Source organism: Monodon monoceros, unplaced genomic scaffold (genome assembly GCF_005190385.1).
Source record: "Monodon monoceros isolate NGI ecotype Baffin Bay Population unplaced genomic scaffold, NGI_Narwhal_1 Super_Scaffold_18, whole genome shotgun sequence".
NCBI classification, from domain to species: Eukaryota; Metazoa; Chordata; class Mammalia; order Artiodactyla; family Monodontidae; genus Monodon; species Monodon monoceros.
Window position 1 is genome coordinate 73402164 of NW_021703774.1, and position 14051 is coordinate 73416214.

The following is a 14051-nucleotide window of genomic DNA, read 5'->3' on the forward strand; positions in this document are numbered from 1 at the left end:
ATGGTGAACCCAACCCCAAGAGAAACTGATTCTGAGAATCCTGGAGCAAGAGAGGTCTGAGACTTTGTTTTGTGCCTCAATTTCTCCATTTGGCCTTCTTTGGAGAATGGATCTGACAACCTGCTGAATTGGGGCTGGGGAAACAGGGCACTGAGGAGTTTAGACAGGGGAACAGGACGCTATCCCAGGGAGCTCCCCGACCAGTGAGAGCCCCTTTTCAATTACCCCAACCCCCTAGGACAAAAGAGTGGGAGACAGAGTCAAACTCCCTTTTATGTCCCCATCAGGAGTCAGAGATGAAGACACATTCCCAGTAGCTTCAAGTTTATTATTTTTAGTTTCACTCTCCTCACATCCAAACAGCTACAGCTTCCCCCAGGCCAAATCTCTTTCCATGAGAGCAGATTCATGCCTCCACACGAGTTCTGAGGGGTCTGGGGGACTTCAGACTCTTGTCAGTTAGGTTGGGCCCCTCCATGTTAAGGGGGCCTGATAGCTCCTACAGGTCTTTGCCACATCTATACACAAAAGCTCAGAAAATTTCTTCAGCGTTTGGGACCCTGGTATTCTGTAGCTCCAGTAGCCGCTGTACAGCCTCGACCAAGTCCCGTTCCCCAAGTCGACGATTATCTCGAGTCCGAATGTTCACTGTTCTCTTACTCTGCTCTTTCTGGCCAACCACTGCAGAAAGAGGGGAGGTTTGCGAATCTCAGGGCAAATTTATCCAGAGGATATCTCCTTTTGCTATGCAGAAATTTAAGAGACCGAAATCTTTAGGAAGAGCAGAGCTCAGACATGGTTCCGGGAAAGGATATATTTAGCTATCTCTTGCTCTCCAGTTCCCTGGTCATCCTGAGGAGATAAAGAAATATTCCAGACATTCTCTTACATGCCTTATCACTTCCACTCAGGATCCCAGGGGTCAGAGATAGTAGGGTCAGCCAAAGAAAGACAAACAGATCAAGAAGCAGATCCAGAGAGAGAGAGAGAGCGCGCGCGCGCGCGCGCGCGTGTGTGTGTGTGTGTGTATGTGTGTGTGTGTGTGTGTGTGTGTACTTTAGAGAAAGGGGAGGGTGGCAGGGTGGATGACACACGTGCAAGTCCAAGGGATCATGGGCAGCTTGCTCCAAGGCTGGCAGGATGAGTGGATGTGTAAAACTAGAGAACCAGGTAATCTGGCTGAGACATTCCTACTCCTTGCCTTCAAGACAGAGCTCTGAACCTTGGAAAATGAAAAAAAGGAGCAAGGTAGGCCTAGACTATTTTTCTTAAGGCCTTTCTCCTCATCCCTTAGGGCTGACTCTATCTAGGTCTAGAATAAGTAAATCTAACTAATTAATGCCTTATTAACCCTTCCTGTTCCTTTCTGATGCTCCCTTGGCTAATTACTAACAGACACCAAGAGCTAGGGCGGGGGTCAGAAGAAAACTGTTCTGAGGGTCAGAGGTGCTGGTCAGGGGGTGAAGGAGCCTAGAGTCCAAATGGCTCAGGAGTTCTCAATCCTGGCTCCTGCCCAGCTCAGGTAATGAGCTGCAATTTACCCAAATACGCGGATGACCAAACGTAGTAGACAGGGAAGAACAACAGACAGGCCGAGTGAAAGAGTGCAAGGCTCTGAGGGCTGTGCTAACCCGGTCTTACCAAACTGAAAATTGTAGTGGGCAAGCTGAGCCCGGCAGATCCTCCGGCCGAGGGTCAGTCCGGAGTCAGCATCCAGGTCGCCAACCAGTCCTGCAGCTTGTAGGCTCCGCTGTGCCTGGGGTAGAGGATCATTGACAGGAACCTGATTTAACGGAAGGCTGAGGAGCTAGAATAGTCTGATGCCAGTTTTCCCCAAGCTCCCCCATCTGCCCCTCCTTCCTTTGCCTCAAGGCTCTCCAGTTCTCAGGGACAAACCCTCCTCACTCTCTACACTGAGGCCTCTCCCCAGCCCCACAGCCTCCTTATCGGCCTCCTCCTGGAGCCAGGCCTCCCTGGACTCTGCCTGTTTCTAGACACCACTCTACCCAACCAGCTGCTCGACTCTAGTACTGTCCATATCCTTACTTCTCTCTAGAAAGGAAAAATAAAACAAACATTTCTCCAAGCCCCCTTTTGTGCCAAGTGCTCTGTTGTCAGCATTCAACATTTATTAATTTGAGTGCAGTCTTGTGATTCCAAGTGCCGTGCCTCTTTCATTACCCCATGTGGCCTCTGCTACCCACTGCTCATCCCCATCCTCACCCCCAACTCCTCACCTCCCTGGCATATTCCTCTTGCTCAGTCCCCACAGGTATGACCACCACCTGGAATGGTGACAGCCATAGTGGCCTGATTGAGAGAACAGAGGAAGGCAAATTATTTATCCTGGCTCAGACCCCAAGTGTGGATGTAGGGAGCAGATTCTAGAAGGAAACAGAAGTGGAGTCTGAAGGGAGCCAGGATGTGGAGCACGCACTACCTGGCTTGAGGGCCAGAACAGGAATCGGGAGTCAGAGGTCTTACCATTTTCCCCCGCAGCTTTCTGCCAGCACTCCCAACATCCTTTCCACAGAGCCCAGCACTGCTCGATGAATGAGGACTGGACGCTCCAGGGCCCCCGCCTGCCTTGGAGGGAAAGGGGAGGGGGGGTGGATGGAATGGAAAAATGTCACACAATGTGCACCCAAGATCACCTTCCAGTTTCCAAGAATCTTCAGCCCTGGCAAGGGAGGGTGTGGAGGATGTGGTTTAGTTTTTAGGGTCAAAGGCAGAAAGGGAAGTTGTTCTCCACCTATTCCACGGGCCAAGGGAAAAGGGGACAGGACAAGGTTCTGTACCCCTTGTACTGGAGGTCAAATCTCAGGGGCAGTTGGAAGTCAAGCTGGATTGTCCCACACTGATGGGGCCGACCCAGGGCATCGCGGAGGTGCACGTCAATCTGGAGTAGACAGAAGGGAGGACATGAAAGAAACCAGAACCAGTATCCTCCATTATGCGTGCCACCCCCTTATACCTAGCCACATCCCAGGCTGTGTGGAGAGACGTGTCACCCAGCTGCATCGTGCTGCAGACTCTGGCGGTGGCTCTTTCCACTTAATAGTGGTGTATTATTAGGGAACATCAACATTCACATGAACAGCCCATCCTCACCCTGGCCTCTCAATTCCCAGAGTTCCTCATCTCAGAGACCTTCATCCGTGCCCACACTATGGCTACATCCTTCATGTTGTCATCGCCCAGAATGGCTGCACCTCTGAAACAGTCCATCAGACACCTGCTCTGATTACTATCTCTTGTCCTTCCAGCTCTGACAATTATTCCTATTAATGGCTCTTCAATCTCTCGGCTCCTTAACTCCTCATTTTTCTTCCCATTCACAGGCCTCTCAGCCTCTCCCACCCCTGTTTCTTTCCCCATGCAGCTGTAACCACTCTCCCTGGTTCCCTGGTATCACTGTTCTTCTGTCACATCCACATGACAAAACCCCACCCTGGTGACACCCTAGCATCCCACCTCCTTGGCCCTGGAACAGAAGTGCCCAGTGCTGCCCAACACGCCACATGCCACACAGACGCAAACACAGCAACTGATGCAAGTCGCTGTTGTGAACCTCAGTTGAACCCTGGCTGCTGCCTGCAATCCTCTGGCTGCCCTAATCAGCTCTGCATCCTGTTCTCCTCAAGGATTTTCAAGCTTTCTCCTCTCTTCCCATCTTCAACCCCCGCACTGACAACTCTCCTATTCTCCACTCCTATCTCAGCAAATGATCCTGCCTCCCATCTCATGGAGAATTCTGATAGTTGGTATCATGAGATGGGAAAATGTCTCAACTTCTGTCACCACACCTATAAATATCCTGGCACCTACCCCCAAGCCTTTCCTTCTACCCCTTAAACAACAGCACAGGTGCTTCTTTCTGTGAAGCATTCTGGATCCCAACCCTCAAGACTCCCCAGAAACTTTCCTCTACTGAAACCCCTTCTACAACTTCAATTTCTCCCTGACCCAAACAGGCTCCCTCTTATCACGGCATTTAAACATTCTCAAGTCTCTCCCTTCATCAACATCTCTTTCGATCTGCCAGCTACTCTCCTTTGCCTTTATAAGAGCCAATGTTCTTGGAAGTGTTAGGTTCATTCATTCACTTCTGACTCCACGTCCAGTCCCCACTTTACTGAAAAATGGACCCTCAAAACCTAACAGCCTTTTCACTAAATCCAGCAGACACTTTACAGTCCTTTTTCCCCGACTTCTTTCACCTCTTCCAACTTGCCATGTGAGTTTTTACTCTTCGCCCCAGGATCTGCCTACAACGTTCCCTCCTTTTTTTTTTTTTTTTCTGTACGCGGGCCTCTCACTGTTGTGGCCTCTCCCATTGCGGAGCACAGGCTCTGGACGCGCAGGCTCAGCGGCCATGGCTCACGGGCCCAGCCGCTCCGCGGCATGTGAGATCTTCCCGGACCGGGGCACGAACCCGTGTCCCCTGCATCGGCAGGCAGACTCTCAACCACTGCGCCACCAGGGAAGCCCCCAACATTCCCTCCTGAAGCACCTTTTTACTTGGCCAACGATTACCTTTCAGATCGGAAAGAGATTCCTATGGGAAGTCTTTCCTGACCCTCCTTAGTACCTACACAGCACTGATCCCACGGTGCTGAAACACCCTATTTACCTCTCAGAGCCCTCACCAGACCTAAGTTCCATGAGAGCAGGAGATGTATTGCTCTTCTTTATATCTTACACAAATTTAAAAACATTCCTTCGTATCTATTAAACAGTTAATAAAACAAAACAAAAAAAGGAATAAATAAGACTCTAACCACGGTCCCCAGCTTACCTTAGGCCCATAGAAGGCACCATCTCCAGGGTTGAGGTCCCAGGGTTCTCCAAATTCTTCTAGGGCCTGTTGAAGGACCTTTAGAGGAAAGGATACAAGAGAGGAATATGTCATCTTAAACTTTATGAGCAACAGATCCCTCTAGTCCCCAACAGTGACCCTCTCAGCATACGCCTCTACCAGGGACCCTGATTCCCATCTCCCTTCTCCTTCCATCAGAGACTGGTTTATCTGCCTCTGCTTCCCTACCACCTGCTCACCTGCTCAGCCTGGTCCCAAAGGCAAGGCTCTCCCAGGAAGCCAGATGGCCGGGTAGACAGTGCCAAGCGGAAGGAGAACCCAAGGACAGTGTAGACAGAGCGGAGGAAATCAAGACAGCCTCGGATCTCTGCTTCCAGCTGGGGGAATAAGGGCAGATGAGCTGTGTGCTAGCTAGAGCTCTGGGGTGGTGGTAGTTTGGGGAAAAGAGGGCAAAAACATAAAGGAAAGGCTGCGATAGAATGTAGCTAAATTATCGTATATAAAGAGGGCAACTGAGAGTCAGGAATGTTGGCAGTTCACAAGGAGAATGAAAGGCGGCTTAGAAATGCTTTGGTGGAGCTGGGGAAGAGCCACCTGATCGGGTGCACAGAAGATGTGAGCGTCATCTTGCTGGAAGCGCCGCAGCCGGGTCAGTCCCCCCAGACTGCCAGAGGCCTCGGCCCGGTGCAAGGCCCCGAAGTCGGCCAGTCGCAGGGGCAGCTCTCGCCAGGATCTGGGCCGGTGGGCGAACATCAGGCTGAGGTTGGGGTGGGGAGGAGTCAGGGCCACAGGGAAAACTAGCCCCTGAAGACTTCTCCTCCACCCAGGCTGCTTGCTTCCCTTCTCTGCACCATCAGCTAACGCGCTCTCCAGCCTCGGCATGCCTGAGTCCTATCAATCCCACTCATCACAATCTGGGCCCTGCCTGGTTCAAAAGTGAATCTCAGTAACAACAATAACAGACATCACTTACTGTGCCCCTGTTCTGTGATAGGCACTGAACTGAAAGAAGAACCTTAGACAGCAACTCCAAACCCTTGATATTACACATGAGGAGACTGAGGCTTAGGGAGGTGCAATGATTTTTCCAAATTCACATAGGGAGCTAGAGGGCAGATTCAAGACTCAAATCAAGTGTTCCAATACGATTCCAAGTTTTCTACAACTTAGTACTTAGTAACCAGGTACCTAGCCCTAGCCCTGGGAGGACCCAGGTCTCCTGGGTCCCAGCTCACCAGTGCGCAGGGCAGTTCATGGGCTTGAGGGCAAGCGTGCCTGTGGGATGGCTGGTAGAGTGGTCACTCTGGGAGCCGTCATGGCTGTCAGAGCCTGGGGGCTGCAGGGCAAACATGTCTTCCCGGTAATGCTCCCAGTGCCCTGATAGTTCCCAGAGTTTCGTAGAAAACAGCGTGGGGGTTTTCACTTCTGAGAAACCACGGCGGGTGTACTCGGCCTAGAGAGGAGGGTACAGACATGGAAGGCCAGAGTGACTAGGGGGAGAGGAAGCAGGATGGCAGCTGTGTGATTCTTCTGGGCTCTCAGGTCATGCTGAACACAGCTACAACCTAGTAAGCACCATCCTCCCTCACTATGCTCCTCACTGTAGACCACACATTTCTAGGCCCTTGATAAAAGTCACTAGCACTTTACAATATTTATGTTTAAACTTCTAATCCCCCTCTTTTAACACATGGCTTCTTCTAGGCCCTCAGTCCCTTCCCAGTCTTCCTTCCCCTGAACATGGGTCCTCCTTACCCTGATAAAAGCCACGAGTACATTATACACCCTTGTCCCTCGAGGCAGGAAGAAGCAGCTCCCGGGGCTCAGTTCATGGAAGAAGAAGAGCTCCTGTTCCTGGAGTCGGGAACGGCAACGGTCACTTCAACGGGGAAGCGGGGGCTTGGGAACCCAGAAAAGATAACTGACCAAGCTGCTCAGTCTGCGGGATTCCGAATCTGCTCTCAACTTCACAGTCAGGTTCCTTCATCTCTCTCCAACCCTCATCATCACCCCCCCCCCGCCCCCATTTTCCCAGTCTCTGTACCTTCCCAATGCGCCGGTGGTCCCGTAACTCTGCTTCCTCCCTCCACTCTTCCCAGGCCCTCAGCTCCTCTGCAGTGGGGAAGGAAATCCCTGACACTCTCTGCAGTGTCTCTGGGGTGCCGGAAAACCTCCATAAGGATGATGAGTTCTGTGGGAGGACAAAGGGAGTCAAAGGGAAGATGAGGACAACCCCTCTTTCAATCCTCATATGATACTCTGAGCATAAGCATCACAGGTATGACAACGATCCCATCTCATCTCTGTCTGTCTACTTTTCCCACCATCACCACCAGGAGGATGGCCTCCGCCATCCTCCAGACACCCCCTGCCATGTATACCACCCCGGAGGTGCCTGAGCCTTGATTTCTACATATGTCCTGCTGAATTCTAACCTTACCCTGCCACCTCTTTTTGTCCCCATTCTCACTACCACTGCCCTACCAGCACCCGTGTACTTTGTTCCTTTCCCTTCTAATCAATGACTGCTCAGGGAAGTAACCCTAAGTTCTGGTCAAATATTAGTCTATCCATCCCCTTATCAATCTCCCATACAGCTGCTAGAAAACTCAGTCTCCCACACTAGGTCCTGTTCCTGGATCCATGAAATTCAAATGCCTCTGCTTGTTCTTTCCTTGAACAATTGTATAGTACTAATAAGAAACAGCCTGCATTTTATAGCACTTTTAACTTTTCCTCAAACACTTTCTCTTGCGTTACTTGGTTTTGTCTCTATGATGTGGATTTACTGGTAGGACAGGAATCAACAGCTTCATTTTATAGATGGGGAAAACGGGTAAGGAAATTTACCCAAGGCCGTATACTTCATCAGTGGCAGAGACAGGACTAAGAGCAGATGCCTAGGTTTTCAGTCCAGGGCTTTTTGCTCTGCACATCTGCCTCTCCCCTCTCTCTCTGCTCCTATTCCGACTAATAGCTCACCTTGCCCAGGAGCAATATTTTCAGAAAGGGCAGGCCTTTGACTTAAGAGTATTCTCTCTGTGCCTGTCAAATGGTGTTCCACACTGGCTCTCTCCACAGGAGCCTTCCCTACATGACCGTGTCCAGCCTGTTCATGCCCTCCCTCGCCATCTCCCTTAGTGCTAATGTCTGACTATGGACTCGGAATTGGCTTCTGGGCCCTGACAGGGTATCCAGTATCTGTCATCAGATGGGGATTTCTAAAAGGCAGGGACAAAGTTTCTATTTCTGGATTGCCCCCCTTAGCTATCAGAGCAGAAAAGGGGCTGACAGAGAGGATCACCTTCCCATTCCCCAGCTCACTCCAGGGAAAACAGTAATCTCAACCTAACCCAGCCCTCACAACTGACCGATAGCAGCTTCAGGCCTCCAATCTGTCCAGTATGACGAAGGTGGGGGCCTCTGCACAGATCAACCAACATACCACACCTGGGAGAAAGAAGGGGCCAGTTAGTGATTTCCAGATTCTTGAGCTTCTAGGATTCTCCCTCTAGGGTGTTTAGCTGACAGAAAGAGACATAAAGAACTATTCCACAGAGAAAGCAATGGGAGATAAAAATCAATTCCCATTTCTTTTTTGGGAGCAACAGATTACCTTCTATCTTCTTTCCCTTATCCCATTTCTGGCCTTCTTTAGTGCATCCCCACCTCTCCCTGTTTTCCTCAGTCTTGACAGCTCTCACCCATATACTGTTGCCGTTGGACCTGTCACTTTCTCCTCGATCAGGTGAAGCTTAAAGGGGTTATCCTGGAAGAAGGGAAGAGTGAAGACAAGTCTTTATTCCCACGAATAAGTCCTGAGAGAGAGCCACTCCTTCCCTCATGTCTCTAGATTATCCTCCTAAACTTGTGTGTCTCCACTCTACCTTGAAGAGCTGCCGAAGCTGATCCTGGGAAGCCTCTAGTCTCCGGAAGGGTTGAGCAGCAGCTGCAAGTTCCTGACAAATCCGTTCCAAAACAGGCAGCTCTGAGCCCTTGATTGTCCTGGAAAGATGAGGGTTGGTTGGTTTCCATCCTCTAAGGAGCATCACCTGGGTGTTGGCCATGGGATGAAATCCTGCCTTCCAAAAACATCTAAAATTATTGGCAAAGACAAACAGACTAGGGGAAAACAAATAGGAAATCAGGTACAAAGTTTACAGCTGAGCAAAAGCTCTCTGTACGAAATTAAATGTTGTGTGCAGGCAATCTGGATAAAGAAAACTAGAGCAACAGTAATGAGGGATGAAGTAAAAGTTGAAGAATTCATAAAAGCTAGAGAAGGTAAGTTTCAAGCAGATTTAGAAAAGGAAAGACATGGACTAGTGGAGAAAGTGGTACCTATGTCACAACTGAGGCACGGAGGGACCTGCCCCTAGCTTTCTTTCTCCTCCAAACTGAACATGCCTGAGGCCCCAGAAAAAGGCCTCAGAAAACACCCCAGGAAAGAGGTACAAACTTTCAGTTATAAGATGAATAAGGTCTGAAAAACTAATGTATAGCATGGTGACTATAGTCGATAAATTCTGTATTGCATAAGTGAAATTTGCTAAGAGCCCATCTTAAGCATTCTCACACACACACAAAAAAGCATGTGATAATTAACTCGACTGTGGGAATCCTTTCACAATGTATACATGCATCAAATCACCATGTGTACACTTTATATTACAATTTTATTTATCAACTATAGCTCAAAAAAACAGAAAAATAAAGTAAAATATGGTGAAATCTTTGAAAAAGAAACCACCCCAGAATCATTCTCCTCCTTCCTTGCACTACTCACCGTTCCTTTCCAAGGAAGAAATCATGGTAAAAGCCACATTCTGTGCTTGGACCTTGACAGAGGACAGCACCTAGAAGTTGTTCAGCTGCTGCCCCCAAGACATGGGTACTGGAGTGCCAGAATACCTGGGTTCACAAGAAAGGAGTTCATGAGTTCATAACCTTCTCCTTTAGCCCCTAGCTCTCGGATTCTTTCCTCAGAGAAGCTGGCATGAAACTAGTATGAATAACTATCACAAAATGGGGAACCTGACTTTGGGGTGACCACTAAATAGTAAAAAGTAAAATGAAAACAAAAACAACTGAATAGAAAAGAAAGAAGGCCACTAGAGGCAACACACAGAAGAGAGTAAGCCTCACTCCTCAGTGCTTCCGGTTCTAGAGCACAGTAGGAGGCTAGTCAGTTTTCATGCTATCCAAGCTGACATGAAAAAGTGGAGAGGAGGCCAGGTGATGTGCTCGGTTGTGCAAGCCACATTAAAATTAAATACATGCTACAGATGACTTATAATGCATGTCTCAAGAGTTAGAGGGCTAACATGGCATATTATCCTCTATTTTCAACTTTATATCTCTCCCTTTCACTAGCACAATGATCACTGCTTAACAGACCCAGGCTAAGTAAAAACTTTCACCCGAAGTTTCCAGCTTAGTCAGGAATAATCAAGACAAGCAATCTGCGGTAGGCCTCCCTCCCAACTGCAAATGGAGAAACTGAGGCAAAAGAAATAAATGCTAGAAGTGCCCACTTAAACATCTCTTCGTTTAGTAGCCACTGTATCCCTGATAAGGAAGAAACTTACTGCTTTCCCCTCTGCAGAATTGAATGTCAGAAATCTGAGGTCAGAATCTGTCTCTAAGGGCCGCTCCAGATCATAAGGTTCTCCATTCACTTGAGCAGCCACTGCAGTATCGGCCAGTTTAGAACTTCAGCAGTGGGGGATGGGGAAAAAGAGAAAAACAAGGTTACCATCCAAAGGGGTAGAGAGGGACTAATCTCTTAGCAACTCCAAACTTGAAAGGGGAAATGTGTTACCAGAGCAACAGAACCTATCGTTGTTTTCCCCCATGCATGATAGAGGAAGGGCAGAGACTATGAAACTAATGCAGATAAAAAGGGATCAGCAGGAAAAGCTGTCTTGATGGGAATGGAATAAACATACAGAGCTCTTTCCCTGCTCAAATCGAGAAAGTACGGAGACAGAAGGATTATCCTGGTAGGTACAGAATGGGCCTGATACCTGATCTGCTGGGCTAGTTGGTAAGGGGTTGTGTTCCATGCCACAGCATCCACTTTCTGGCCTCCAGGAAGTGATATCTTGATAGTCCGGTGTTCCTTCTGTGCCAGGCTTGCTAACCTCTTTACCTGAGCAGTCCATAGCTCCTCAAAAAGGCCAAGCCGCTCTACCAACCAGTGTGGAGGGGTCGGCACAGCTGCCTGGAGGGAAAGATGTTAGGAGGTAACACATGTCCCACCATCCCTTCTTGGGATTGGGGACAGTGGGAAATTAGAACATTTATGTGGCCGTGGTCCTAATCCCTAGTCTTTAAAAGGACTGGGTGATAACGGGTCCTAGGCTGGGAGCCCTAGGCCCCGCAGGCTGCTGACCCTAGGAAAAAGATGGCGCATCTAAGGGCTAGAGCAGCCGGGTCTGGAGACGCAGGGCGGGACGTAGAGGGGGTCAGGCTGGGTTGAGAGCCTACACTTTGGGGTTCCGCTGGGCTGGGTCCAATGTGGTTCGGGATCTTTGGGTACCTCACGCACCATGTGCAGCCCGCAGGCTTGTAACCCTGGGATCCGAAGCCGCCGCCACCTCTGACACAGCCCCATTTTCCTTCAGACCCGTCCTACACCCTCAAATAAATGATCGCCGCTTCTCCATCGCCAGATTCCTCATTGGCTTCCGGCCCAACAATGTCCATGCCTATTGGTTATTACAGCTGCCACTCCAGTCTGGGACCACCTCCAGGAACTCCGAAGAGGTACACCCCACACAGCGAGAGCAGCGTTGCGGCTGGTTCCGGCTGACCGGAAGACCTAAACTGTTACACATATGGGCAATTCCAGAGACCTGCAGTTTCAGACCAAAGTAGCAATAAGATATCCTGCGGCTTTGAGGGCAGGGGCAGGAAAATTCTCCAGAGTGCGAGCGGGAGAAAAACAGATTAGAAAGGATAGTTATTTTCTTTTAACCATTAAGTTTTCTTTTACGTAGTCTCCACTGGCAGGTAGGTAACAGGTAAAAGCATAGACTTTGGGACAAGGCAGACCTAGTGTAAATCCTGGATCGCTATGTAATTTTGGGTAAATTAATTTCTAATAAGCTTCAATTTTCTTATCTATAAAATGGGAATAATAATAGTTATTCTGAATTGTTGAGGTTAATTTTATGTAACTCGCCTAATATACTGCATGGTACACAGTAATGGGCAACAATAGCTACAAGCTATGAGAACAAATGAATATAACCGCTTTGGGGCTAGAGCGAAAAATCTGCAGAGGGCACTCCTTGGAGTCCCTTCATACTCATCGTGCTTAAATAGGGACCTTAGAAACCTCTTAATCTTAAAGATCAGGAATTTAAGGTCAGAGAAGGTAAGTGGTTTAAGGCCACAACAGTAAGCACTGACACTGGATTCTGAATCCACATCTTGTATTCTTCTACCACACCAGACTTTCTCTGGTAATAGAGTTTACTCCAATGCAACTCCCTCTTCACTTCAGAAAGAAGTGCCTGACCCTAGAATCTTAGCTCTCTGCTTCCTACACAAGACCTTTGCCAATCATTCCCATCCTAGCTCTCAACTTCCTTTATCCCTTCTCTTCCCTCTCCCTGCTATATCCAGAACACAGTACTAGGTATATTTGATTTGTTTTACACAATAAAAATTGAAACACAACCAGATATGTAGTAAAGTATGAGGGGAAATGGATTTGGGGACAGCTGTGAGGTTCTCAGTAATTCCCATTAGTCCCCTCACCTGGGGGTGGGGCTGGATGGAGTTGGTTCTCAAGTTTCCAATGGTGATGTTATCAAGGATTGTGGAGGAAAAGCTGTCAGAGAAAGATGTTTAATCTAAGTTTCCAGAGGTTCTGAGAGAGGCAGCAGTTGATCTGAGTCACAGGCACCACCCTGGATCTTGGCTCCATCTTCTGGTATGTTACACACCCTGAAATACAAAAAGAAATAAACAAGACTGTGGAAGAGGAAGATTACTTGTGTGTGTGTGTGTGTGTGTGTGTGTGTGTGTGTGTGTGTGGTTGGGAGAAGGTAGGGAGAATTTTTAAATGGCATTCAGAAAGTGTGACAAACTTTACCCATGGCTCTGCACCAAAAGGGACAGGGGAGTGTTACATTGCAGGCAACAAATTGGTAGCTGCTCAATAAATAATTATTGACTTAAGAATACACCAATCACTGTACTGACTCAGAAGTCCAAAGTATTCATATACTGATACACACCTTCTTCAATCATTCTACTTTGTAAGGATAGTAGAGGGATGGTGGAATACGTAGATTACAGTTATGGTAGCTCCCGGCACTCATCCCTCAAACATTTACTGACTGCTTACTGTGTGCGATGCACTGAGCTGACTGCTCAGGAGGTGCCAATCAATCGACTACTATATCATCACCTATGTAACCTGTTTTGCAGTGGAGGGAGGAAGGAAGGGATGTCAAGTTATTCCATTCCTCCCTGTGTGGCAAGCAAGCCAGCAAGCAAGCAGGCAAAAAGCAAGCTAGCTAAGGCCAACGCATTAAGCACTGGTCCTTCACAGTGATTTTGATCTATGACTAGCATGTCTCAGCCTCGGAATTTTACTATGTGCCAAGTACCATGCTTCACTATCTCATTTAACTCCTAGAACCCCGACAAGTAGTAGCTCTTCTTATGCTCCCTTTAAAACATTGAAAATGACTCTCAGACAAGTCAAGCTGCAGTCCGTCTGAAACCAAGGCCTGTGTTCTGCCATGCTATGCTATCTCTCAGGGACCAGGATAATCATAATGCATCATGTTTGGTAGCACAGCTTTTTGTCTCTCCAGGGTACACTTCTAGGAGCCTTTGGGGCCTAAGAGGTCTTTAATATACGGTGGAGAAAAAGGTCCAATAAAAAGCCAAGAAAAGAGGCAAAGCGGCATCTTACCAAATATCCTCTACCACACTAAGGTTAAGGAAAAAGAAGAGTTTAGGAAATAATGGCAGAAGATTTCACAGAAGTCTAGGGAAAAGGGAATCCTCAGTAAAGGGTATACTAGACCCTTAATTTTGGGAAATTCTCAGCTTTACTCCACTTTTAGAATAGACACCCTGTTAGCTAAAGCTTTGGTTGAGGAGGTATTGTTTTTATAACGTTAAACTATTTGTAAGAATTCTCTCCATTGAAGGTAAAGTACATTTCCCACTTGTTATCAGGATCAACACATTACCTCCAAATCTTAGT

The 14051-nt window shown here is 48.2% G+C and overlaps 1 protein-coding gene across 2 annotated transcripts; it reads right to left on the reverse strand.

Moving 5' to 3' along the window:
* Nucleotides 1–335: 335 nt before the first annotated feature.
* On the reverse strand, nucleotides 336–11559 carry TARS2 (threonyl-tRNA synthetase 2, mitochondrial). 2 transcript variants are annotated; one of them, XM_029229183.1, is made up of 18 exons: nucleotides 11370–11553; nucleotides 10846–11042; nucleotides 10408–10531; nucleotides 9606–9730; nucleotides 8707–8824; nucleotides 8524–8588; nucleotides 8191–8269; nucleotides 6864–7010; nucleotides 6575–6673; nucleotides 6055–6272; nucleotides 5414–5576; nucleotides 5059–5196; nucleotides 4799–4876; nucleotides 2799–2899; nucleotides 2485–2586; nucleotides 2238–2310; nucleotides 1642–1756; nucleotides 336–681 (listed from the first exon to the last, which is right to left on the reverse strand). In XM_029229183.1, exons 1-18 carry the CDS (start codon nucleotides 11433–11435, stop codon nucleotides 533–535), a joined length of 2157 nt encoding a protein of 718 aa, XP_029085016.1. In that variant the 5' UTR covers nucleotides 11436–11553; the 3' UTR covers nucleotides 336–532. The 2 variants fall into 2 exon arrangements, 1 of the variants encoding a protein (XP_029085016.1); XR_003794491.1 differs by having other exon boundaries at nucleotides 413–681; nucleotides 2485–2582; nucleotides 11370–11559.
* Between the last annotated feature and the right edge of the window lie 2492 nt (nucleotides 11560–14051).

Bases quoted from the DNA above. Each gene is read 5' to 3' on its own strand.
- TARS2 (XM_029229183.1), bottom strand. From the start codon at position 11,435: ATGGGGCTGTGTCAGAGGTGGCGGCGGCTTCGGATCCCAGGGTTACAA. The intron at 7,011-8,190 runs GTCAGTTGTGAG...GTCCTCCCACAG, and splicing joins GAGGCCTGAAGCTGCTATCG to AACTCATCATCCTTATGGAG. The intron at 5,577-6,054 runs GTGAGCTGGGAC...CCCCAACCTCAG, and splicing joins ATGAACTGCCCTGCGCACTG to CCTGATGTTCGCCCACCGGC.